The 25432-nt window shown below is 34.7% G+C and overlaps 1 protein-coding gene across 1 annotated transcript; it reads right to left on the bottom strand.

Annotated features, from left to right (window-relative positions):
- Window positions 1–418: 418 nt before the first annotated feature.
- On the bottom strand, window positions 419–24856 carry LOC140151433 (coiled-coil domain-containing protein 93-like). The gene is made up of 17 exons (XM_072173774.1): window positions 24734–24856; window positions 21563–21676; window positions 20723–20817; window positions 19555–19666; window positions 18829–18927; window positions 17931–18085; window positions 16223–16418; window positions 15568–15654; window positions 14995–15111; window positions 14135–14271; window positions 13514–13595; window positions 11344–11487; window positions 10658–10766; window positions 9177–9297; window positions 4939–5023; window positions 3550–3663; window positions 419–567 (listed from the first exon to the last, which is right to left on the bottom strand). Exons 1-17 carry the CDS (start codon window positions 24818–24820, stop codon window positions 517–519), a joined length of 1905 nt encoding a protein of 634 aa, XP_072029875.1. The 5' UTR covers window positions 24821–24856; the 3' UTR covers window positions 419–516.
- Between the last annotated feature and the right edge of the window lie 576 nt (window positions 24857–25432).

Here is a 25432-nt window from a genome sequence, read left to right as displayed (position 1 = left end):
GTAACGTGAAAGAAACACTGCTTGTTATTTTGGCCGTTTAACACGCAGTTCTATGGGCGGACATAAAGTCATAATTTCTTGAATTATGACTTTATGTCGAACTTTGCTCTGTTTACCTACAAACACAACAAATATAGCTGATTCCATTTAGGTGCATGTTGTGACATGTGTAAACATTACAAATATGCAAAAAAATCAGGTTTTAAAAAAATTAACCAAATTCATATTATAAGATCGTACATTATGACTTTAATGTGCAAATTCACTCCGCGATCTGCTGGAGAAATGTTTTTTGTTTAAACATTTTCAAGGATGGCTCTTTTTCTGAAGTATAAATTGAACATATAAAATTCAGCAGGCTTAGCATCTAGTTTTTTGGGTTTTATTTCACAATGTATAATAACACCTATATATATTAATGAGGTCAATTACCATATAAAATGCAAGGTTATGAGACTGAGCCTTAGTGTTGTTTACTATTTAGGCAGCTTAATATCTGGTACAAATAGGTGGGATTTATTTGCCTGATGGCACCTTGGCAAGCAGGATTTCATTCTTGCGGCACTCCTGAAAAAAAGAGAAGAATATAGCAAGTTTAGTATGAAAGTGAATGGGTTTTCATTATTTCAACAAGACCAGAGGAGGTCATTTTGAAATGAAAGTTATTTTCAACATTAACCTTCAGTGAGTAAACAGAGTAACTTTTGAAATCCTTGCAGCTTTAAGCATAATTGGTTGCAAAGGGTTTACAATGCCTATTTTCTTGAGATTTCTTGTTCTTTTGCTCCCTATCCACAGACCGCAATCCTTTTTTGCACTTGCACACTATGAAAGTGATATTGAGTTCTGGTCTTTAACAAAGTTAATGAAGATAACTTTTTGATGCAAAATGTTAAAGAGACAATCTGCAGACATACGACAAGATCATAGTGTAACTTGACCTCATCAACTCTGCAATTACACCAGTTGGATCAAAGGTCAGTGAATGGTCGCTGCAGGCCACCACACCCTCATCAATTTAAGTCACGAGACATTGGTTTAAATCTTGTTTTAATTATTTGATCTATACAGGTGAGATGGAATTTTAATTTAGTCTTAAAAGACATTTTGAAATCTCTGACTGTCTTTAAGGGGTGGGGTATGAACGTTTGGGCAGTATTTATTGTGGGACATTAGAGCACATCAGACATATCGAATTGCATTCTGAATACGAAGTATGTCCTTCTGATATCAAATAATTTTGATTTTTTGAAATTCGCAATGTAATATACATTTTATGGCAAATGATTAAAAATTGATATTTTTGATATTTAACAGTACTCAAGTAAGGCCAAAAAAAAAAATTGTTTGTTTGTCCTCCACAGCTTTGAAAGAGGACGTGCGGGCGGGCGGATTTGTTTGTTTTTTTTAATTTTTTTTTTTTTTTCGGATTTGGCGTATTTCATAGACCTAAATGCTACAATCATTCATGGTGACTTAAAAAAAAACATTTTGTTTTTTTAATATGCAGTTAAAGTTATAATTTGTGTTCATGTCATAGTCTTTTAATGATTTGGTGGACTTTTTTTTAATTTTCAACCATGAAAGAGGTCCAGAGATACTTCAAATCTGGAAAAAAATTGAATTTTACTTATTTTTATTTAAAAAAAAAAAATTGAAAAAAAAAAATATTGGTCAGGCCTTCATCTGAGGAGCGGGCGGTGGAGGACAAACAAACAACTTTTTTTTTTTTGGCCTAAACTTTAAAAATCTGATGATTTATACTTAAAGTGTATGTAGGCGGGATAAAAAGCCGACGATCAATTGAAAATTTTGACCTTTCATTATTGAAGATATGGATTTTTTCCCAAAACACCAAAAAAATTAGGTCTTTTGGGAAAAAATCCATATCTTCAATATGAAAGGTCAAAATTTTCAATTGATCGTCGGCTGTTCCACCCAGCAACATACACTTTAAGAATATGTCATTAGATTTATAAAATGGGCAGTATTTATTGTGGGACATTAGAGCACATCAGACATATCGAATTGCATTCTGAATACGAAGTATGTCCTTCTGATATCAAATAATTTTGATTTTTTGAAATTAGCAATGTAATACACATTTTATGGCAAATGATTAAAAATTGATATTTTGATATTTAACAGTACTCAAGTAAGGCCAAAAAAAAAATTGTTTGTTTGTCCTCCACAGTTTTAAAAGAAGATGTTTGGGCGGGCGGATTTTTTATTTTTTTATTTATTTTTTTTTTTTTTCGGATTTGGCGTATTCATAGACCTAAATGCTACAATCATTCAAAATAAAAAAAAAAAAAAAAACATTTTGTTTTTAATATGCAGTTAAAGTTATAATTTGTGTTCATGTCATAGTCTTTTAATGATTTGGTGGACTTTTTTTTAATTTTCAACCATGAAAGCGGTCCAGAGATACACTAAATCTGGAAAAAATTGAATTTTACTTATTTTTATTAAAAAAAAAAATTGAAAAAAAAAAAAAATATTGGTCAAGCCTTCATCTGAGGAGCGGGCGGTGGAGGACAAACAAACAACTTTTTTTTTTTTTTTTTTAAACTTTAAAAATCGGATGATTTATACTTAAAGTGTATGTAGGCGGGATAAAAAGCTGACGATCAATTGAAAATGTTGACCTTTACAGTATTGAAGATATGGATTTTTTCCCAAAACACCAAAAAAAAAAAATTAGGTCTTTTTGGGAAAAAATCCATATCTTCAATATGAAAGGTCAAAATTTTCAATTGATTGTCGGCTTTTCCTCCCAGCAACATACACTTTAAGAATATGTCATTAGATTTATAAAATTTAATTCGAGGACTGTTATATATCAAAAATGTGAAAAATATCAAATTTTAATAATTTGTCATAACATTTGTATTATATCGTGAATTTCAAAAAACCCAAATTATTTGATATTACAAAGACATTCTTCGTATTCAGAATGCAATTCGACATGTCTGATGTGCTCTCATGTCCCACAAAAAATACTGTCGAAACGCTCATTCCAGATCCCTTAAGTACAGCCTCTGCTTTCTTACAAAATTCTGATACTTCAGGCAAAATGCACATAATGCCGTCAATGGGCAGGAAAAACATTGTATGTGCTTGTGGCCCCTGAACATGTTTAAAACAAAACTGCCAACAGGTTACATAGGAGATTTTGCTTTAAACATGTTCAGGGGCCTATGATGCATAGGAGGTTTTTCATGCCCAACGACGATGTGCTTCATTGATCGGCATCACATAAAGTAGCTGTCTGCGTGTACACGTTGATCTGGCAAATCCACATACAGAGTAATGCTAGTTCCATGCCCCTTGCCGCATTGCACTGAATTTTTATAATTTTTTACGATTTTTTGAATGAGCAAACCATTGAATATTGAATAGGCCATTAATTCAGATCTCAGTTCCCATTGATTTAATTCTCATTCCTTTTCTTTTCTTGAATAATTACGAGATGTGATTATAACTGGGCATGGGATTATACCAGTCCTGGGCCTATACAGAAATATATCCTATCACTAAAACACCTACCTCTTTGAAGTCCCTGACTGTCTTGAAGTAAAGCCTCTGTTTCTCAACAAGATCTAGGTATGTATCATTGAGTTGATCTCGCCTCATTTTCTCCTCTTGTTTCTTCTTTTCCACCTGTATAATCACACAGTAATATCATTTAGCTTTGAAAAGACACTCACAGATTCATAATCCAATGTCCAACTTCCTTCTATATTGAACATTTTCAAATTTAAAAAATTATAAATTTAATCAAACATTTTAATAAGTTTGATTAAATGGATACATTTTGAAAATTAACATTTACAATATTTTTTATCCATGAACAAGTTGACAACCATAATACCAAAAATGAAAGTTTATCATATATTTGATCGAAAAGAGAAAATACAAATTTAGAAGTTTTAGAAGTAGATACTGAAATACAGTGTCTTGGTTCAAGTCTTTGGCATTTGCCTTAATATTAAAATAACAAAGCTTTTCCACAAAAGGACTATCAAGCAATTCCAAGTGCACAATGATGACCTGTCATATTAAGAATTCAACAGGAGTTAAGGGCCAAAATGACTCGGAATATTCAAAGAAAGAAAGATAACAAAGAAATAAAGGCAATTTGCCTCACCTCTTTGAGGTTACAGATAAAAAAAACCCTCTGAATATTCGACGTAGAATATTCATTCAACAAGTACTCGTATCTCAATCTATTTCAATTCATTTTTATCTTCAAATGATTGTGTGTTGATGGAAAATCAATTATATGTTATGTTGAATATCTGGTGGAAATATATTATCGATTTTTCATCATCAATCATTCGTTAGAAGTTAAACATGACTGGGAATATAATGGGAATAGATTAGGCCTAAATAACAAGACATGTTGCATTGAATATTCTACATCCACCAAAAAGCATGCAGTTGGCTTACAAACTATATTATATGTAAGCAAAATATATTCTGCTTTTCACAACTGCGGTATTTCACACACTGGAGCAATTCATTGGGTGCTGTCTTGCTAGCAAGTCTAGAATCTGACAATTGACATTACGTAATGTGTTGCAATAACTATTATTATGCAATAAGGTATATTGCTGATAGCAAACATTAGGCAAACATGATGCATGCTGGGAATGAAAAGGGCTCAGAAGTTATCAAATTCATCACCCGCGACAGCCAATTTGAGCCCTTTTCATTCCCAGTATGCATCACTTTTGCCCATCAATTGCTATCAGCTATATACCTGATGTGACAGATTTGAACTGACTAATTATATTTAGTGGCATTTTCATAATTTCACATTGAAGATATTGGTTGATGTCAGAGAGGGCTGGATGCAATATTACTAGAAACTTTACCAGAAACATTAATTTACACAGAAGAGAACTAATCTGCTACTAAAAGAACAAGATTTACCTTTGCTTTGTTCTGCTTGACTCCATCTACAATTTGTTCAAATTGCTTTAAGAATTGTTCTTTGGCTGACTGTGATGCCATTGCTCTGAAATGAAATATTGGACACATAAGTGATTGTAATATCCATATCTCTAAGCAAGTACAAGGAGCGATATGTTTTGTAATGCTACTTACTTACGTCATTTATCAGTGATGTATCGATCAAAAGTTACTGTCATGCCCAAATCGCAACCAGCAGACTTCAAGCTATGACTGAATGTGAGTAGCCATTTTATAATTATTACAAGAGTTTTATCACTAGCAATTTTTTAATCGTATGCGGCATTTGCTAATATGATATGGGCATTATTCTTTGACAGACTCTGTGTTACAAGCCTACATTTGAAATGGAAACTACCCAGGCGCATGGCAAATAATTATATTAGGAGATGCACTGTTTTGCCCTCCATGAGCGACACACAAATAGGCGGGTCCAGGTTATCTTGCTTAACCCTCCTTATAGAGTTCATTTGACTGTGGTAGACATCTTGCTTGATTGCACCACATTTGGTCCTACATAATAAAGTATCATTACCCAAAGGAGTCTCACTAATTAACTCTATGACCTCCCTGCCCCCATACCACAAAATACCACACTCTAAGTGCCTCCCCCAGAATCTATAGGAGGTACACAATGTCACTTTCACTAGCTCTATACCACAAAAAACTCTGGCTGCCTCCTCTGGAACAGGGCAGGGGTGAGGAATACACAGCGTACCCGGCTCAAACCACACCTTGGGATACCTCACCCTAGCAGAAATTCTATACAGCAAGAAGTGTATCAAAAGTGTATCAAAGTGTATTAAAACTGTATCAAAAGGTAATTTGATACAGTTTTGATATACAAAGGGTGTATTGAAAATGTATCAACTGAAAATATAGGGTATCAAAACTGTATCAAATACCACCTAACTGTATCAAAAATGTATCAAAAGTGTATCGAATTAGTTTTTCAGTGTATGTAAAGTGTATCAAAATGAACTTTTTGGTGCTAGATGTATATCAAAAGTGTATCAAATTGGACTTAGTCAAATTCTGGCTGCATACAGTGTATCAAAAGTGTATTAAATTGGACTTTGCCTGTTTTTTAGTGTATGTAAAGTGTATCAAATTGAACTTAGTTAATTTTTGGTTGCTAGATGTATATCAAAAGTGTATCAAATTGGACTTAGTCAAATTCTGGCTGCCTACAGTGTATCAAAAGTGTATCAAATTGGACTTAGTCAAATTCTGGCTGCCTACAGTGTATCAAAAGTGTATCAAATTGGACTTGGTCAAATTCTGGCTGCCTACAGTGTATCAAAAGCGTATTAAATTGGACTTAGTTTATTTTGGGTGGCTAGAGGTATATCAAAAGTGTATCAAATTGGGCTTTCATAAACTGACCTTTTGTAGTGTATCAAAACTGTATCAATAACTGATCACATGTCTAGATAATGACTCATCATTTTCAAATTTGCCCATGTGGCATGCATGCAGTTAACACCAGGATTTGCATTTGGAAATGTGCTGTATTTTAGAGCAAATTATGGTGTTTTATTTATCATGATGAAGATACAAACATGCTTGTAGACTGCACATTAGGTTACAATGTAGTTGTAATCAGGGACTGTGATTAAAGAGGAAATATCTGACTTTGTTCTGATAAGGTAAGCTTACTATATATTATATATAGGGCCTCTATGTATATGTATTAAGCATGAATATAGCACATGCCTGTATAGTAGATCTTTTTGTTATTGGTAGCCTTTTTGTCTCTTTATTGAGGGTAACAACTTCAGTGACAAGCACTGCTTTCCAAGCAGGCCCTCTGATGTATATTGTATGTTCCATTTTGGTTGGGTTTTGCTTCTTTTTTGCAATACTTTCTCACACATTTATCCTATTGCGTTGTAATTTTGAACGTTGATAGGGGAAAGTGCATTGAGCTGCTCCGTGAGAGGGAAAGTGCTAGAGGTCAGCATTGGCAGTTGAGGGCAGTGTTGAATTTGAGCTTGATTAGACTAATTTCAAAATTTGACATTTGACCCCTTCACTTTGGGGTCAATACTGTTTGCAAATATGTTTAGATCATGTAAGGATAATTCTTGTTGAATTTGAGCTTGATTGGACCAATTTTGAAATTTGAAAAACTGTATCAAAAGTGTATAAAAAACTGTATCAAAAGTGTATCAAAACTGTATCAAAAGTGTATAAAAAACTGTATCAAAAGTGTATCAAAACTGTATCAAAAGTGTATCAAAAAAACTCAAAAGTGTATCAAAAAACTATCAAAAGTGTATAATAAAACTGTATCAAAAGTGTATCAAAAAACTATATCAAAAGTGTATCAAATGGCATGCATCAAAAATAGGGCGGTCCCACTGGCCAGCATTAGAATTGGAACGCTGATTTCATACAGTGACATATTTGATACACTTTTGATATAATCATGTATGAAATGTGTATGAAATGAAAGGATCAAAATTTCAATGCTAATTTGATACAGTTTAAATTGGAACGCTGATTTGATACAGTAACATATTCGATACACTTTTGATATAAATTATGTATGAAATGTGTATGAAATGAAAGGATAAAAATTTCAATGCTAATTTGATACAGTTTAAATTGGGACCCTGATTTGATACAGTTACATATTTCATACACTTTTGATATAATTATGTATGAAATGTGTATGAAATTAAAGGATAAAATTTGAACGCTAATTTGATACAGTTTAAATTGGAACGCTTATTTGATACAGTTACATATTTCATACACTTTTGATATAATTATGTATGAAATGTGTATGAAATGAAAGGATAAGAATTTCAACGCTAATTTGATACAGTTTATATTGGAACCCTGATTTGATACAGTTACATATTTCATACACTTTTGATATAATTATGTATGAAATGTGTATGAAATGAAAGGATCAAAATTTCAATGCTAATTTGATACAGTTTAAATTGGAACGCTGATTTGATACAGTAACATATTCGATACACTTTTGATATAAATTATGTATGAAATGTGTATGAAATGAAAGGATAAAAATTTCAACGCTAATTTGATACAGTTTAAATTGGAACCCTGATTTGATACAGTTACATATTTCATACACTTTTGATATAATTATGTATGAAATGTGTATGAAATGAAAGGATAAAATTTGAACGCTATGGGAGCACGGTGGTCTAGTGGAACGGGCACTGACTCATAATCGAAAGGTTGCGGGTTCGAGCCCGGCGACGCGCATCGTGTTGTGCCCTTGAGTAAGGCACTTTATCTCGATTACTCCTCTCCACCCAGGTGTTTAAATGGGTACCGCATTCTTAAATGCTGGGAAGGTAACAGACTCGCTGTAGAGGAGGTGTAGCGATCCCCCTATAGCAACATTACATGGAGGAGTCTGGTCCAATCGCCAATGAAAGAGAGATGGGCACTCCGATTACTGTTTATACAGGATCGACTCCTTTACCTTTACCTTTTATATTGGAACCCTGATTTGATACAGTTACATATTTCATACACTTTTGATATAATTATGTATGAAATGTGTATGAAATGAAAGGATCAAAATTTCAATGCTAATTTGATACAGTTTAAATTGGAACGCTGATTTGATACAGTAACATATTCGATACACTTTTGATATAAATTATGTATGAAATGTGTATGAAATGAAAGGATAAAAATTTCAACGCTTATTGATATAATTATGTATGAAATGTGTATGAAATGAAAGGATAAAAATTTCAACGCTAATTTGATACAGTTTAAATTGGAACCCTGATTTGATACAGTTACATATTCGATACACTTTTGATATAAATTATGTATGAAATGTGTATGAAATGAAAGGATAAAAATTTCAACACTAATTTGATACAGTTTAAATTGGAACCCTGATTTGATACAGTTACATATTTCATACACTTTTGATATAATTATGTATCAAATATGTATGGAATGAAAGGATACATTTCATTTGATACTTTTTTGATACATTATCTTGGCATTTGATACACTTTTGATATGTATAAAATGTGTATGCAATGTTAATTTGATACAGTTTTGATACATAAAAGTGTATGAAATGAGGGTTCCAATTCAAATACTTTTTATTTCATACATTTTTCATACGTATCAAAAGTGGTGTATCAAAAGTGTATCAAATTTCAGCCAGGGCATGTTTGATCACATTTACTTACTGTCCAAAGTTGTCATGTATAGAGTTGAGCAACATCACTTCTTTCTCCAGATAAAGTTTGGTATCATCTAGTGTATTATAAAGAGTATAGAACTGTTTGGTCTCTGTGTGAGTGTTGCCAACTGAAAGAAAGTACATCAATACTCAGAAATTTAAAATCAATTTAGAGAGAACAACATTGCTTATGTAAAATAATAACTGCCTCCATTTAAAATTGTCACACATCTCACAATACTGTATTTTAAGAATTGACAAGTTGTTTAAGCCTACAAACATATAAACATACCCATCACAAGCCCAATACTAATTCTACTCTATACAACCTTTTTTTTTCATTCTAGAGACATTATGTTATGACAAAATCAATGGATATCTCTGTAACTTCACTCAGGAAAAATTAATGGATATTTGTTTAATAATTTCTTTATAAATTGTTCTGATATCCATTAAATATCACACAAAAAACAATATATCAAACAAGAAACAAAAAAGTGTATACTGATCAAGCAGTCAAAACCATACGTCCAATCCTATGGAAGTCCCTAAATAAAAACATCAAAGAATCCAAATCGATTGAAAAGGTTTGGAAAACTTTTATTTGATCTCATCTTATGATTAAATGGTTAATCCTGGTCTTATTATCGGGTTTTTGTCCATTCCCTACATAATCATTTTGTTGAATCTGTCTTGAATAAAAATGAATAAAGGTGAATGAAATATTGTAGGAGCAAGGTATTACAACAGTTGGACTAGGCTTGGGCGATATTTTGATTAATCGAAAATAATCGATTATTTGTTTAATCGGGTACTCGATTTATTTCAAAAAACCGTAATTGAAATATCGACATTTCGATTTTATCGAAAATAATCCACTGTTTTTCGAAGCAAATAGATTATTAAATCAACTTTTTCAACTTATAGGTGGTTTTTAAAATTGTTGTATTTTTACTGAAACTACAACCAGAATAACAAGTGAAACAACTGTTAAACACATCTTTCTCCATTTAACATGTACAGCAGTGAGATTTTATGCAACAAATGATGCTCAACCTATTACAGACACGCGATGTTCAATACCTCAAAAATAATCGATTAAAAAAAATAAATAATTGAAATCGATTATTTTTAACAATCGCCTGAGCCTAAGTTGGACAAGTCTATTTTATTATGGCTGAGAATGAGGGACATTTACCTATAGATAAATTGTGTATTGGTAAGCAGAGGAGTGAAGTAGAAAACAATGTTCTCATATTGGGCCATTCCAGTTGAAATCCATACACCCCCTATGGAAGACATGACCTTAATCTTCCACACATTAAGGTCATGAAAGACATGAACTTCCAAACAGGGAGTGGGAATTCAAATGGGTTACCTGAATGGGTAACTCAATTTGTAATTTACACCCCCGGTGTGGGAGATTAAGGTCATGTATTCTACAGGGGTGTATGGATTTCAACTGGAATAGCCCTATACAAGTCTTACCTTGATTATAAAGTTCCACAAATCTCCGTTGATACTGGCTTAATTCAGCCCTGGTTGGCACCTCATCTATCTTCCTTTGCAATAGAGCTATTTCTCTTGTCTTTCTAGCCTGTAAATCAAAAACACCAAAAATGTGGTAACTCAGTCAGAAATGGCACTAAATATTAGCTGTTGTCAAAGATCCAAATCATAAATATGACATCCCTGACAGCTTTGAAAGACATCTTGAAAAATTGTGGGAAGCACTACCTTTTCCTGATACGTGTGACAATTGGGAGCAGGTCCCCCTTTCTAATTAATGGTGGGCTCCTCTACCCTCTCCTATCTGGATTTTCCTGACTCCATTCTCGAAACACCTCTCCTCCTTGTCAAGGATAACTGCTTCTTCTGGATTGAAAACTTGTCAAATGTTATTGTTGCAGTGGTTGTACGAAGCTTCCAATTGTCACAGGCATGGGACCAGGCATGCAAGACATTCCTCGCCATCTGACGTCACACCGTCATCAGATGCTTGATGAAGTCTGATGGTTTCGGATGCAATGTAGCAAAGTGAGTTGCAATATTTCAGTTCCAGTATTAGATTTCAAAAATAAGAGTCAATGTACTTAGTGCAGATCTCCAAACACTTGAAAGTGTTACACAATATATAACAAATACGTAGGTATTACTATAATTAAATGGCTTACCAATAGCAGTTTAATTTTCTGTAGTTTTTCCTTATCAGCATCATACTGTTTAGCTATCAGTTTATCTCTGTCTGACATCTCAGATTCCCCGCCTTCTTCATCCTTCAACTCAGCAATATTCTGCTTTAATCTACCCATTTCCTCCTGCATCCAATAAAGATGAATGGAATTCAATAACACTTATGATACAACTATTTAACGCGGCTGTGTACTCAAGACATTGTTTCTTTCGCGAAATTGAGCTTTTTTGAAATGTATTTACTTTGTTATGTTTTTTATAAATACAAGGAAAGAAAATCCAGATTTGTTAACTCCAACTGCTCTATTTTATGGATTTTATTTCACTATTTCACTCGTTCCGCAATTTAAAAGGAAAGAAAATCTTTGTTGTACCATCGGGGTATACGCACGCACCAACGCATCACGTTTTGTAGACGCGCAATTTGTTAACGCACAGATACGCTTACGCATACGCAACGCTTAGCTGCATGCGCCACGCATCTTATGGAAGCACCGCGAAGCACTGATTTCATTAAAACCTAGCGGTCAAATGGCTCCGTTTTAGATGATAAAATGTGAATTTTTTCAAGTTCTTTCCCCTGATTTAAACATCAAGATATGAATAGATTTCGCCCAAACTTCTCAAAGGGCTGTGGATTTACCCGATGTTCACGTAATGTAAGGTAGAAAAACGAGAACTGCCGCATTCTCCTGTGAGCTTCGATCAAAGTGCAAAATAAGACCACTTTAAACTTCAACGGCCTTTATTTCAATGTTCATTTTCTCGGTAAAATGACGATTTAGGTACACGATAACTCAATAAATACAGCATCTATAGGTAAGCAATTATGCTCATCATAAAAAGCATGATCGACTTAAGAAACGGTTTTCTCATTTTTTTATATTTTGGTCTATTTCCGATTTTAGGCATCATTTTGTGCAAATAGGCGTTTGTGAATTTTAAAAAGTTCATTTTGATGCCTTATATGGTCAATATCTCAAAAATAAGGCCAATATCAAAAAACTAAAAAAACGTTTTTGGAATGGTGTCTCAAGATTAAGAAAAGAACAAAACAAAACTTTTTGGAAAGAGTGTTTTTTTGTTATGATGTACCGAACAAAAATTGCCAAAAACTCACTTTTTTGTGATTTTCTTCATAATTGTTGTTTTTACACCAAATCTGTAGTTATATTGATGTCTGGCCTTTATAAAAATGTATACTTTTATATGTCTTGCGTTAATAATTACAAAGTTATGGCACTTTTACTACATGCATGTCTGAGAGTACACAGCTGCCTTAAACTTTTAGACTATTTACATGTACTTTTACCCGGGGGGGGGGGCACTACCATATACTGACATACTTCATGTGCCCATGAAAAGACCCCGGTATTTTTGGCAAATCCTACACCCAATGACCCTGTTTTTTTCAGTAGCCTACACTGAATGACCTCCTTTCTTGAACAATTAGTCCTCAAAATTGAAATTTCGGCGCGCTTTACACACATTTTGAGCAAAATAAATGAGTTTTGTCTATTTTGCACTGTAAAATTGGGTAAAAAGTTATTTTTGATTGTCAACGATGTGAAATTTTGGGTGCTCCCATACAAAATCACCCCATTTTTTACATTACCAACACCGAATGACCCCCTTTTTTCTGAAAATTTCTACACCGATAGACCCCTAGTTTCGTACGCTGGTGGGCACAGGTACGTTACTTTCATATTTGAGTGCCCCCCCTGACTTTTACATTCAGGAGAAAGACAATGCAAAAAAAATACTGCTCAGTTCAAAGTATTTGTTGACAGTTCTAATTTCATCTCTTTACCCTGTCTCTCCCCATCCCTCCTCTTTTTCTCTCTCGATGCATCTGTCTCCCCCTCTACCCAGTCAATCTGTCTGTCTATTTAAGTATCTGTTTATCTGCCTGCCTATCTCTTCCCCCCTCTCTGTCTCTGTCTCTCTCTCTTTTTCTCTATATCCTGTCTGCCTGCCTCCATGTCTCTCAGAACTTGTACTCTTTCATCAACATTTCTTTCCTGTAAATCTTTAACATACTCTAAACGTATAGTTATACTAAATAAGCTCCATAGGTTCCTTAAAACTTTTACATACACAAACTCGTTGTTAAAGAACACCTTAATTATATACCTAGAAATACTTGTTTACCTTACAATGGGCTCTAAACTCTTGCTCTTGCTTCTTCAAGTTTTCATTCATTGCTACTAGCGATCTCAACCTTTGAAGGACACTGAAATAAATGTGATATTGGTATTATATTATAGACTATGTGTATGACTAATATCACTCTTTGGATTTACGATAATATAATAATCAGAATAATAATAATAGAAAGTGCATTATATAGAGAGCCAACAAATCTACTAGAAAGCACATATGGCTGCTGCTTTTTGAGTAGACAATGGGATCAGATCACTTCAAACAAGTTCACTACCAAAGGGTGCAGAACATGAGAATATCCACACAACTCTGGGATGTATTGGGACAGTCATGGTTAATATCCTACTCTTTTTGCCGCAACTTAATGTAACTCATCGCATTTCCAAGTTAAAATTATATTTAACTATACATATATAACTGCAGTATTTTGCAGTGCAGCAACGCACCAAATCACAAAGCAATTGCGGCGAAGTATGAACAGATCAAGTAGTCAAGTACCTTGACCACTGTGCCATGCTCTCCAATCTTCATGTGGTTAACCAGAAAAGATAAAACAACTTCTTTTGCATGAACATGTTTTTATCAAAATAACATAATCTGTCTACCTACCTTCTATTTTCTTCTGTTTCAATGGCTTCTAATTTCTGCATCTCTTCCTCGATCTTAGCTGAGAATTCTTCCACTTCCTGTAGCTTTGTGTGTGTCTCATTGTGGGAGTCCTGCAACTCCTGATGTCGAGTTGTCACCTGTGTAAATCAGTGCAAACATTTGTCAACTTTCATGTAGGGGAAATAAATATTACACTGCATCACAAATATCGTGTGAATTCATCCTTGTAGTTCATTCCAGAGTTTACACTGAAAAACTGATCTACTTGCTTTGAGTCCAGATTGGACTGGTGGTATTGGTTTACAACTGGCCAGCCATCATTTTAACAACACTTTATTATAACCATGTAACCAAATATATTACATTGGCCTGATGCATTTACAAATCTAAAATGCCAACAGGCAAAACCACATTCAAGTGTTTTAACTAAATTTCATAATTTTAATGTGCCTATATTCTGCCACAGAAAATGTGAATCTACAGTGGTTGAAACCTGCTATAGTGTTTGGGTAAGTCCTTAAGTAGTCTGCCGATTTGGAACTGTTTATAGCATAAACATGGTGTAATGGAAGTGGGGTTCTGATTGGCAAACTGAATCTCATCATCATCACATTGGCATCTCATTTGCTGAACAAGCTGTGTAGCATCCCATGACCCAGGCGTGGCCTAGTTCTTTTTACGCAACAATCCGGTAAAGCAGGCAGACACTGCTGAAGGACTTTGCCAAATATTACAGTTCTGTACTTTTAATTCTTTCAATGCTCTGTATCACTTTCAAAGTTTCTTTCCTAATTTTCAATTTGTTTTTTTTCTTACTTGTTGTTAAATATAGGATTTACCAATATATATCACCATCTTACCTCTTCCAGTTTCTTCTCCTGGTTAGCAATCTGCTTGTTAAGGGATGCTACTAATCTCTGATGTTGCTGAGCACCACTAACACGCTCAGGTTTGTCTTCCATCTCAAGCTCAGATTTCTGTCAAGTAAACAAATTAATAAGCAGTAGAGAACAGCCTTGTAAGGACAATTTCATAATAATGGCCTAGTGAATTACATCATGAAATTATACATTGTTATCTCAAAATCAAATTGCATACATGCCAATATTGATCAAAGTGATGACTCATGTACAGTGTTTACTCTCTCTGGAATTTGGGTGCGCCAAATGAAGCATTCCCCCAAATTGGCCCAATTTTGGCTCAGTAATTACTCAAATTGACTAATTGCAATACAGCATTGCACATTTGTGTGAGCCAAATATAATTTTCACTGGGCCAAAATTGCGCCATACAGCCTCTGAGTAAACACTGCTCATGTAAATATACTGAGCATCAATGTAGTGGTGTAAAGTGACACATTCAAAGATGGTTGGTGGAATAGTCTAGATATCTGAGGTGTATTTGTAAAGCAGTTGAATAATTGAGTGAGTTACCTTGCCAGCATACTCTGTTGCTATCTTGTCAATTTCTTCAGACTGCAAACCAACAATGTTTCCAACAGTACTGGCAGTAAGCTTACCCTGTGGACAAAAAGTATATAAATCATTTACATATGTTACATAGTAAACACAGTTATGCAAATATTCATCAATATAATCAAATCTGTACAATTGGACTTTTTGAAAAAGTTTTTATGCAGAAAAGAGAAGTTCAGTCAGACTGACATATATGGAGATTGAATGAGTGCACTCTGGATATCTGATGTTAAGTTTATCAAACTGTGCTGGTGAATCTTTGCTGTCTTGACCACTTCCTCTCTGAAGTGTTTCACAAAATCTAGTTTGTCTAGTTTCTATGAAATAAAAGTACCGGTAGTTAAGTTGTAAGTTGATTATTACTTAAGTAGTCGATCATTGGTAACATACTCTATCATTTCATTGGTTAGCCAATTTATGAGGTCCCATGGTCTATCCTTCATGTAAGCATACAGAAAATAAGCTTATTGTCCAGATTTCATTGTGGAATTAGTCAGCTTTATTCCACAAGCTGTGTACTCCCTCTATTAATTCTATGCTAATGAGTAGGCTTACAATATCGGTCCCATGGTTTCAGATGATTGTACCATTATTACCCCTTCAATATACTCACCTCCTGTATTTCCATAGCAGACATCCCACTCATCAAAGCCTGGATGCGTTTTTCCTCCTGCGCCAATGCCTCTTCACTGTCCATGGTATCAGAACGGGCTTTGCCGGCAGGTGATAAACCAGCAGCAAGGGCCTTCTTTTTGGCATCCTTCTCTGCGTCCTTATCAGACTTTGAGGAACGACTGAGACCATAGCGTCTGATATTCAAAAGAAAGAAGAAAAATGAATGTATCAGCCCTGTTGCTTTTACACACATAATGAAGAACAAATATTTAAACCAGAACTAAAATGTGGATACTTCTGGCAATTCTCACATATTTGAAAGACCTAATGAAATCTGTACAAATCCAACTGGTTGAATATAAATTTGTTAATATGTGACATCAGCATTAACATTTGCAATGCATCGTGGGATGATTTTGGCAGCTTTGGCTCACACTGAACTCTGACCTATCGAGAAAATTGCTTTAATTATTATTCATTTATTATTATTGTTACAATAATGTTATCAATTAAATTTTTCAAATAATTAATTTTTCATTTTTTAAAATTTTTTAAATTCTAATAAAACATTTTAAACAATATTTTGTATGCATAAATAACAATTTTCATGACAGGTCAGAGTTCAATGTGTACCAAGACTGTAAAAACTGTCCCACAATGCATTGCAAATTTTAATACCAATTTGGCTTATTCTATCAATGTCCATTTACAATAACACAACATAAACATGTCATTCCTGTAATTACATCACAGGAAACATTTAAGTATATGGATTAGGGCTAGCAGTAGAATGATGATATAAAGTATAGGATTGAATTGCAGAAGGAACATAGACCTTTTGGCAGTTTTACTAGGGTTGGTAATTTTATAGCAAAGACACATTTAGTCAGAATTAAAACATTGTGTTTGGATTAGCATTAGGGTTGGTGTTCAGGTTAGGATTTAGGGTAATGTAAAATTCTTAATTTGCTCAACATAAAGATCATACATGTTCTGATGTTACCAATGTGCCTAACTTAAAGGGGCATTGTGAGATTTTATAAACTTTTTCAAGTTTGATTTTTTACATGTATGAATTGGTTGTCCATTTACTAATCGCCATCTGAAATAGTTTTGCTTAAATCTGTATCTTTCGTATACACGAATCCATTTTCACGCATTCCTGCACCTCAATGGCAGCCATAGCTGGGTCCCCCTTAGGTCAATTCCACCTAAAATGTGAAATGATGTGGCCGTGGTGGGGATATTAAACCACATTCCATCACCCATGTTACACATAGACAAAAGAAAGATGAAAGTTTACAACACAATACAATTCAACATCGATTTTTAAGCGGATTTAATCCACCCAACTGGGCAGTAACAACACCAGTTTGGTGCAGACGGGACCCAGTAATGGCCGACTGAATTCTGACCATCACTTGGCTCATTGGATTCGTCTATAGAGTTGTGTGATTTTGTAATTGAGTTCAGGATCCAGAACTTAATTCCCCAACACAGTTCAATAGCAGATACGCTTCACACGGCACTTACAAAATGTCTTTTAATTTTCCTTTTTATTTTTACATATTATTTTCTGTAAATTAGCACCGGGGGTGGGATTCTAGCTATCCAATCTATCAAAATAAACTGACATGTTTTCATTTGATTTTCCGACAAAATCTCTCACAGCACTTTTAAATTAGTTGCATAACAATATATCATACCTTCCATATTCCAGTAGAGTTGACTGGACCTTGAGTTCTTCCTCTCTAAGCCTGTGTGCATCGGCTCTGCGATATCGGCGCTGAGGTTTATACGCATCCTTGACTTCATTCACTGTTCCAACTGACTTGTCTTTCCTCCCCTCAAATTCCACATCCTATTCAGATACAACATTAAAATCAAATATGATTCAGCTTGACGGTTTTGCATTGTGAACCTATTGACATAGTTACACAGACTTTACAGTTAACACATCATACCCTTATCATCATTTTTACTTTAAATTTCAAAACTTATTTCTTTATGCTTCTATTTAATTAAAGATTTCCCTTGCTTAACTTGGTTTAATCTAAGGCTGCTTTTACACAATTATTTTAATGAAACATTCAATTTGCACTAAAGCATTTTGCACCCTGATGTGGCAGTGACGTCAGTGCGCATTTCATTGGGCACAGCTACAAATCGCTAGTGTTCGCTCAAATCGCTGGCGTACACATGCACATGCTTTAAGACACTGCATAGATGCACACACAAAACAGCTGCCTCAACGCTTTGATGTCATTGCCAAATCAGGGTGGGAAATGCTTTAGTTTGGCAGTTTTGAGTGTCAAGGGAGATGGTTAATCTGTTGGTTGGACATACAAGGGTCTGTCCCATTTATCACTCTTACTCCCCAGTCCTGGAGTCTAACTTGGAATTGGAGTGGATTGGAAGATAACAGTTTTAGTTCATTCTCTTTGGTTTGACACAGTAGATTAACATTTTCTTGAGCATAAATTGAGAGAATATCAAACTGAACAATATTTTACATGTTGCAACTTTTTCATGAAAAGATTAAACTGTTCTTGAATCCTTTAAACGGACCAACACTTGTCCAATGAAATGTTTTGAAAGCCTTACCTCTGGAGTTTGGTGATGTTTGTTAAATTGTGAGACAGAAAAAGCTCTAATCTGATCACCCATTTCTTCCCTGGTCTCAATAGCTCTCTTAACCAGCCACTAGTGTCAAGCAAATAAGAAAAACAAAATTAATGTTATTATGTCATAGTCTGTGTTACAATGCTGAGAACCTTGGGAACAAGACCATAAGAACTTGTTGAGAAAAGTAATTAATGTTGAGTAAAATTAAATCCAGGATCTGACATATATAAATCTGGACATAAGAACCTAACTATAATCCTACATTTGTTTTCATCACTAGCATAAAATAGGAAATATCCCAGAGGGTCATAACAGCAAAGTTGCCTGCAGCAGTGACCCACTTCCAGATTGACATTTGCAAGTGAAGAATGCAAATATCATTTGGTGAGGGTGGGTATTGAACTGATGGCCTCTAGATAATAACATCACTGTCCATCCGACTCATTAGCTTACTTGGTAGAGCATCAGTCTGGTGATCCAAATTTGGGCCCAGGTTCAAATCCACGGTGGTCAGTGAAATTTTTTCACTGACTGTCATTTATGTATGTGGAGATGGCTGCCACTTATGTATGTGGAAACTTGTGTTAAAAAACCCTTCTTTTCTGCAAATATTCCAATTCTGATGCTAAAATAAGCCAAACTGATAGCACCCTCCCTGGGTCTGTATGTCACTGTTGTAATATGTTACACAAAATACAAACTAACCTGAACAACGGGATAGATGTGGATGAAATCCAGACCTTGGATCTGATGAGGTTCTATTCTGTGTGGACACTTCATTCTTGGCAGCACAGCTACAATCTTCTCTGTCAATGCACTATACAAATAAAAAGGGGTTTAAAAGATGCATGAGATAAGGTTTACTACTAAATTGTATCACAAAAGTGTGTTCCTTCCCGTTCAGATTTTGGTGCAAATTCTCTTTTAAGTTAAGGTCAAAATTAGTCCAGAAAGCTCTATTATTAGATGCTTTATAAAACATTACAATTGCTGAAATTACGACATGTGGGGTAAATTTGGGTTTACCAGAGTTTGTGTTGCTTGTCTCTCCCCTGTCTAACTGTGTAATATATATCTGACATAATTAGATGGGGGGATTGAATCACTCTGAATCACTATTCCCCATCAAAACATCAACAACAGAGATAAACCCGTATACTGGTATATTGCATGTATGTTACAAATTGTCATCATTAATTTCTGGAGAGTCAACTGACTACATACAATGTTTTGGTAGTCCTATTTTCTATAACAAATTTTCATATGCCAGTTTATTCTACAAAATGTTAGACCAACTTCAAAGTGATACGCTATTACTTATGATTGGATTTTTGTTTTGCTCTCATGGCTAAGGAGTAAGGGTGACTGATTATGACATCAAAGAATAAATATGAGTACAAAAAATGAGTTTTACACATGTTTCTAAAGAGAACATTTAGAGCTTTCAGAAACTGAAAACCCCATGTTGATACGACTTTTCTTTGTGAAGTTACATCAATTTATCAATCGCTGAAAACAATATAAAACAAAAGAATTTGAACACTGTTTTTGCCAATATCTCAGAAACAATATTAGCGACATCCAACTCATTCCCCTTGATCATGTCACATATGTGCAATGGCTGTTTTTATCATTTAAAATTTGCAGCACTGTCAATTGGTGTTAAGTCTGAGGGTGGTGGGACTTGAGATGCTTCCAGGAGCAACTTGAATCACCTGTTGAACAATCTCAAATCCAATGCATGAGGAGACAAATATTTCTGTCAAATTTCTGGATTCCTCTGCATATGTAATTTCAATATCTAAAATGAATTAAATGAGGCAGCCATTACACATATAAATGTCATGTGCTCACAGGATGTGATGTTACTTACATTTTTTGTCCAATGGTAGAGTTCTCTTGAAAGAGAAGATCAACATCAATGTCAAAGTTACATGTTGTGATACACCAAGTCATACCACCAACGACCTGTCACACAGGAAACAAGGAGATAGTCATATCTACATTATCTGCTTGAATGTAGACCTCTGGTAATCAGGGCTCTTGGGCATTGGGGGCACCACAGTCTAACAAAACACTACAGCTGAGGTACTCAACAGGCAGCCCAAGGACCAAATCCTGCCCACCAACTACTGATATTAAGAAAACTGATCATGCATGTTGGGTAGACATGGTATTGTTGGTCGAAGCAGCCAAAACAAATTGATTTTCATTATCTAAAGCAATATATTATTGAAAAATAACACTTTGATATTTTGCAAAAGTTCATTCTACATGTATAAATCATATACTTTTGAAAATTTGCTTGATTTATTGTTGTGAATGAGTTATGTACGTTTTACAAAAGTGTTGTTGTTTCAGCCCTCTTTACAACATAACTCAAGAACCACAGGACCTACAAAAAGTATATCTGTGATATATTCTACACACTCACTATGAAATGACCAATGCATTTTTTGCCAAAGCTCACTACCATTCGCAAGTTGCTGTGAACTACCAAATCGCAACAGTTTAAAATAGTTGCTAACCTTAAATGTGTTTGGTCTGCTTGTGGATCTTAGACAAACAAAGTTGAGTATCGGGAAGGAATCATAGGAAAAGCAATGGGAAGCCTGATAATCTACACTATATCGTCTCGCACTTATAACCATTTGACAGTATGGTACAGTATCTGGAATCTACAAGGATGCCAATCTGGATATTATCAGCTTACCTTATCAAATGGTGACAGACCTTTGATGCGTGCCCTGAAGTAGCCCGCAGCAAGAAGCAACTCAATTGTTTCTTGAAGCTTTTCACTTTGTTCTTCATCTTCCCTGGTTTCCACCTGCACGCCAAGAAAAAACAATTATTATTCCTGGGAAAATAATGCAAATTTCCCACAAATCTAGCAATGTTTCATACAATTTCTAATGTATTTCTTCATTTTGGGAAACCTAATTCTTTTCTCTAAACTTTAAAATTTCCCTGCAAGGAAATTCCAAATTTGTTCAAATCAAAAATATGCCCAATTCAAAACATGCATGCAGTTCCCATTAGTGTAGGTATTGTTTTCTAAAAAGTATGATAAACCAATCAGTCACAATTGTTGTCTATTTCAGATTTAAGGTGGTACTATACCCCTTGATAAATAGACTATTTTTGCATTTTTGTCAAAAAATAATAACAAACTGGTAACAAAAGTTATGTATATGGCAAGGAATCTACTACACTGGAATTTCAGTGACTCAAGACAAGTGATACGTTATTTAAGATAAGAAAAGAGGTACCACTAGAATGCACCTCATTTCTTAACATATACAATGTATAATAAACCACTTGTCTTGAATCACTGAAATTCCAGTGAAGTAATTAGATTCCTTGCCCCTATAATATACATAACTTTTGTTACCAGTTTTAAACCAGTGTGTAGTTATTTTTTGAGAAAAATGCAAAATTAGTCACAAAATTTATCAGGGGGTGTAGTACCACCTTATTTAAAAAGACATGTTCTTGCACTTCATACTCATAGCAAAATCCAGTTCTACAACACACAATTTATAGTGGCCTCCACTTGAGATGAGTTTGGTAATTATTCATTCTGTAAAAAGAGACATGTGTAGCAGGCTCTTTTCAGACCTTTTCAAACAGATTTTTAACATTCACTTCAATTAAACCCAAAGCATGAAGTGACTCTTCAGCATCATGTACAGTGCCAAGTTCCAACATGTAACAGGCATCATAACCACAACAAACTTCCACAGTCAATTGAGATGGATGAGAGAGGTACTTTTGACTTATGGAAGATGTGATGCATATTTTCTCATTCTGTAAAACAATGACAAACATTTTCTGAAGTACCAAATAGCGAAGGTGTTAGTTAAATACCTCTGGAAAATATTTCTCTCGATGACCCATGTTTGATTTTCACTCAAAAGGGTTCCGTGATTCATGACATTTCTTGTCCGCCAATTTGACCCCCTAGCTTCCTGAATAAATACAGCAGTTTTCCAAACTTTTCCGATCTTGATTTGAAATGGTCTAATATACAACAATTTTAGAAACAAAGTACCGTAAAAGGGAACAAGGAAGAAAAATAACAAAAATTATGAAAATCTCCAAAAATCGGTGAGGGCAGGGATGACATATGTTATTTATTTTAATTGATTTGCCTTATCATGCCGATAAATAAATATTGAAAAATTTGACAGAAATTGTACATGATGGCTTATTCTATCGGTCCAACATCTGGGCTATTTCTAGTCTCGGGCCCAAACTTCACACAAAAGCAATGACTGCAATCATTAACAACAAATCAAATCGAGGATTTGTTTTCCGCTTGACCGTGAGTCGCATCATCAACTAGAAGTGACGTGGCACCGACCCACAGAATAGTTTCAACCTGTAATACTAAAGCTGAATTTATACTCAATCGCTTTTGCAGAAAAGCGATTCTCACGCATGCTCAGTCAGTGTTAACTTACATTTCCAGAGCGCCAAGCCGATCAATCGATTCAAATCGCCGAGGCAAAAATGACGCCGCTGTTGCAAGTTGAAGAAATCTCAACTTCCCAGCGATATCGCTTGACATGTGTCATGTGAATGCGTCAACCAATCATATACAACCAACTTATTTTGCTAATTAATTTACCTTTCTCGATTAATAACTTTTGGTGATGAATTAATTCAAAGCAATAATTATAATTATTGACAGCAACTGATGTTTTAAAAATGTATTTTGTTGCATTAAGAATATTTTAATTGTCGTCTGCAATCGCTGTCGCCGTGATATTAAAGTATAAATGCAAAAGCGACGAGCGATGCATCGCAAAATTCACTTTCCAAAAGCGTGTAATCGCAATCGCTCGGCGATCGAGTATAAATTCAGCTTAAAAGCCTGTAGTAATGTCACTGTCACATGACACTCATGAAACATGCATGCACTCAAATAAACAATTGATAATGATAGTATTGAAATGCCCTGAGCCTACGGGTGTCTCCCTATCTTTTCCAGGCTTTACCTTTTTACTTGTATAAAAGTTGTATTTAAGCTTACTTCAAATTGGAATGACTTGGGCGATGTAAAAATGCGTCGCCTTTGACTGACGAACGGACATTGACCTGGAGAGTTTGTTGACCCATCGACTCGCCGCATGATCATGATCGTATTTGCTTCAGTATGCACAGGGCGCACATCCTGAATTGGCGTTTTCTGGCTATTTTATCTTAATGATAACCAAATTATTCCTTGTTTTATGATTAATTAATGCTAATTGCGATGTTAATTATCCCTATAATTCCCTTCTGCATGGTTGCTAATGTGTCTCTCTTTGTGGTACACTTTATGTGGCGAAAGGTAGACGCATTCATGCACGGCCTGGTAGACGGAAATTTGCGTCGCCCTCTCGTGGCGACTTCCCTGATTGGCTGTACTGTTGTTGAGGAGGGCAGGCTTTACTTTTTGGCGCCTGCCTACGTGCCTCAGCAACAGTCGGGCATCACTTTTGTTTCGGAGCTTGTCTTTTGTACACATACTTTTCTTTCTGTGCATCACTGTACGATTTACCATTTATATTTCAATGACATGACGATTCATTTAAAGCGGTTTTTGTCACATAGGTTTCATATATTGTGAATAAATTGTCTTTCTTTGTGATACCGTATTTGATTTGTCTTTTGCTCCACTTTATGTTGTTATACGTGTTAAACCGGAATCCGTACCAATACCCCGTTGAGGAAAAATCATTACAAAATTAAAATTATATTCAATTTCAAGTAAGCTTACAATTATAGTGAATTACAAGTTTTATGATGAGCAAAATCACACGAATTTCAACACTATTCTCATTTGATTCTTTGCAGCACAGAAAGTGCATATTACATAATGAAAATAATAAATAAATACCTCAATTTCTCTCCCTTCAGTGTCGTAAACAACACGTAATTTAGAACTGGGAGTTGCCCTAGGTGTAAATACGCTGGGAGCTGCCATTTTGTCGATGGATTTTCGCAAGACTTTACTTCTTTCTCAATTCTTAATTGTAAAATACGTCACTTTTCGAAATCACACGTAACATTGCGAATGCAGCATATGAAATAGATGACGTCATAGTACTTTGATAACACGACCAAGAAACAGGTAATTGCTTTAATTGGACGACAGGCTTGCAATATCATACAAGCTGCTCGTTTGAACCCGGAAGTCAGAGTCAGGACCAGGGTAAGTCATTGTATAATGTTTTTAAAAGCTTAAAATTAGCTGCAAGAGTCAAGACTAGAGCTTTCAATGGTATAAAATGAAGTGATTAAACTGAGAAGGCAAGTCCAGCAAGTCATAATGTACGATCTTATAATATGAATTTGGTTAATTTTTTTCAAACCTGATTTTTTGGCATATTTGTAATGTTTACACATGTCACAACTTGCACCTAAATGGAATCAGCCAAATTTGTTGTGTTTGTAAAGAATTATGACTTTATGTCTTCCCATAGAACTGCGTGTTAAACGGTCAAAATAACAAGCAGTGTTTCTTTCACTTTACCTCGTTATTTCAGCTCAAAATGGAAGAAGAAGGGGCGGCAAAAAGAATTAGTAAAGAAAAAAG

The sequence above is a fragment of the Amphiura filiformis genome, chromosome 4 (assembly GCF_039555335.1).
Source record: "Amphiura filiformis chromosome 4, Afil_fr2py, whole genome shotgun sequence".
NCBI lineage: Eukaryota > Metazoa > Echinodermata > Ophiuroidea > Amphilepidida > Amphiuridae > Amphiura > Amphiura filiformis.
The sequence above is the reverse complement of the archived record's forward strand: the minus strand, read 5'-3'. Positions and strand labels throughout refer to the sequence as shown.

Coding starts and splice junctions, on each gene's coding strand:
- LOC140151433 (XM_072173774.1), bottom strand. CDS start 24,820: ATGGCAGCTCCCAGCGTATTTACACCTAGGGCAACTCCCAGTTCTAAA. Junction 19,667..20,722: donor TCTACCATTGGACAAAAAAT/GTAAGTAACATC, acceptor TTATTTGTATAG/TGCATTGACAGAGAAGATTG. Junction 15,112..15,567: donor CAACAGAGTATGCTGGCAAG/GTAACTCACTCA, acceptor TTTACTTGACAG/AAATCTGAGCTTGAGATGGA.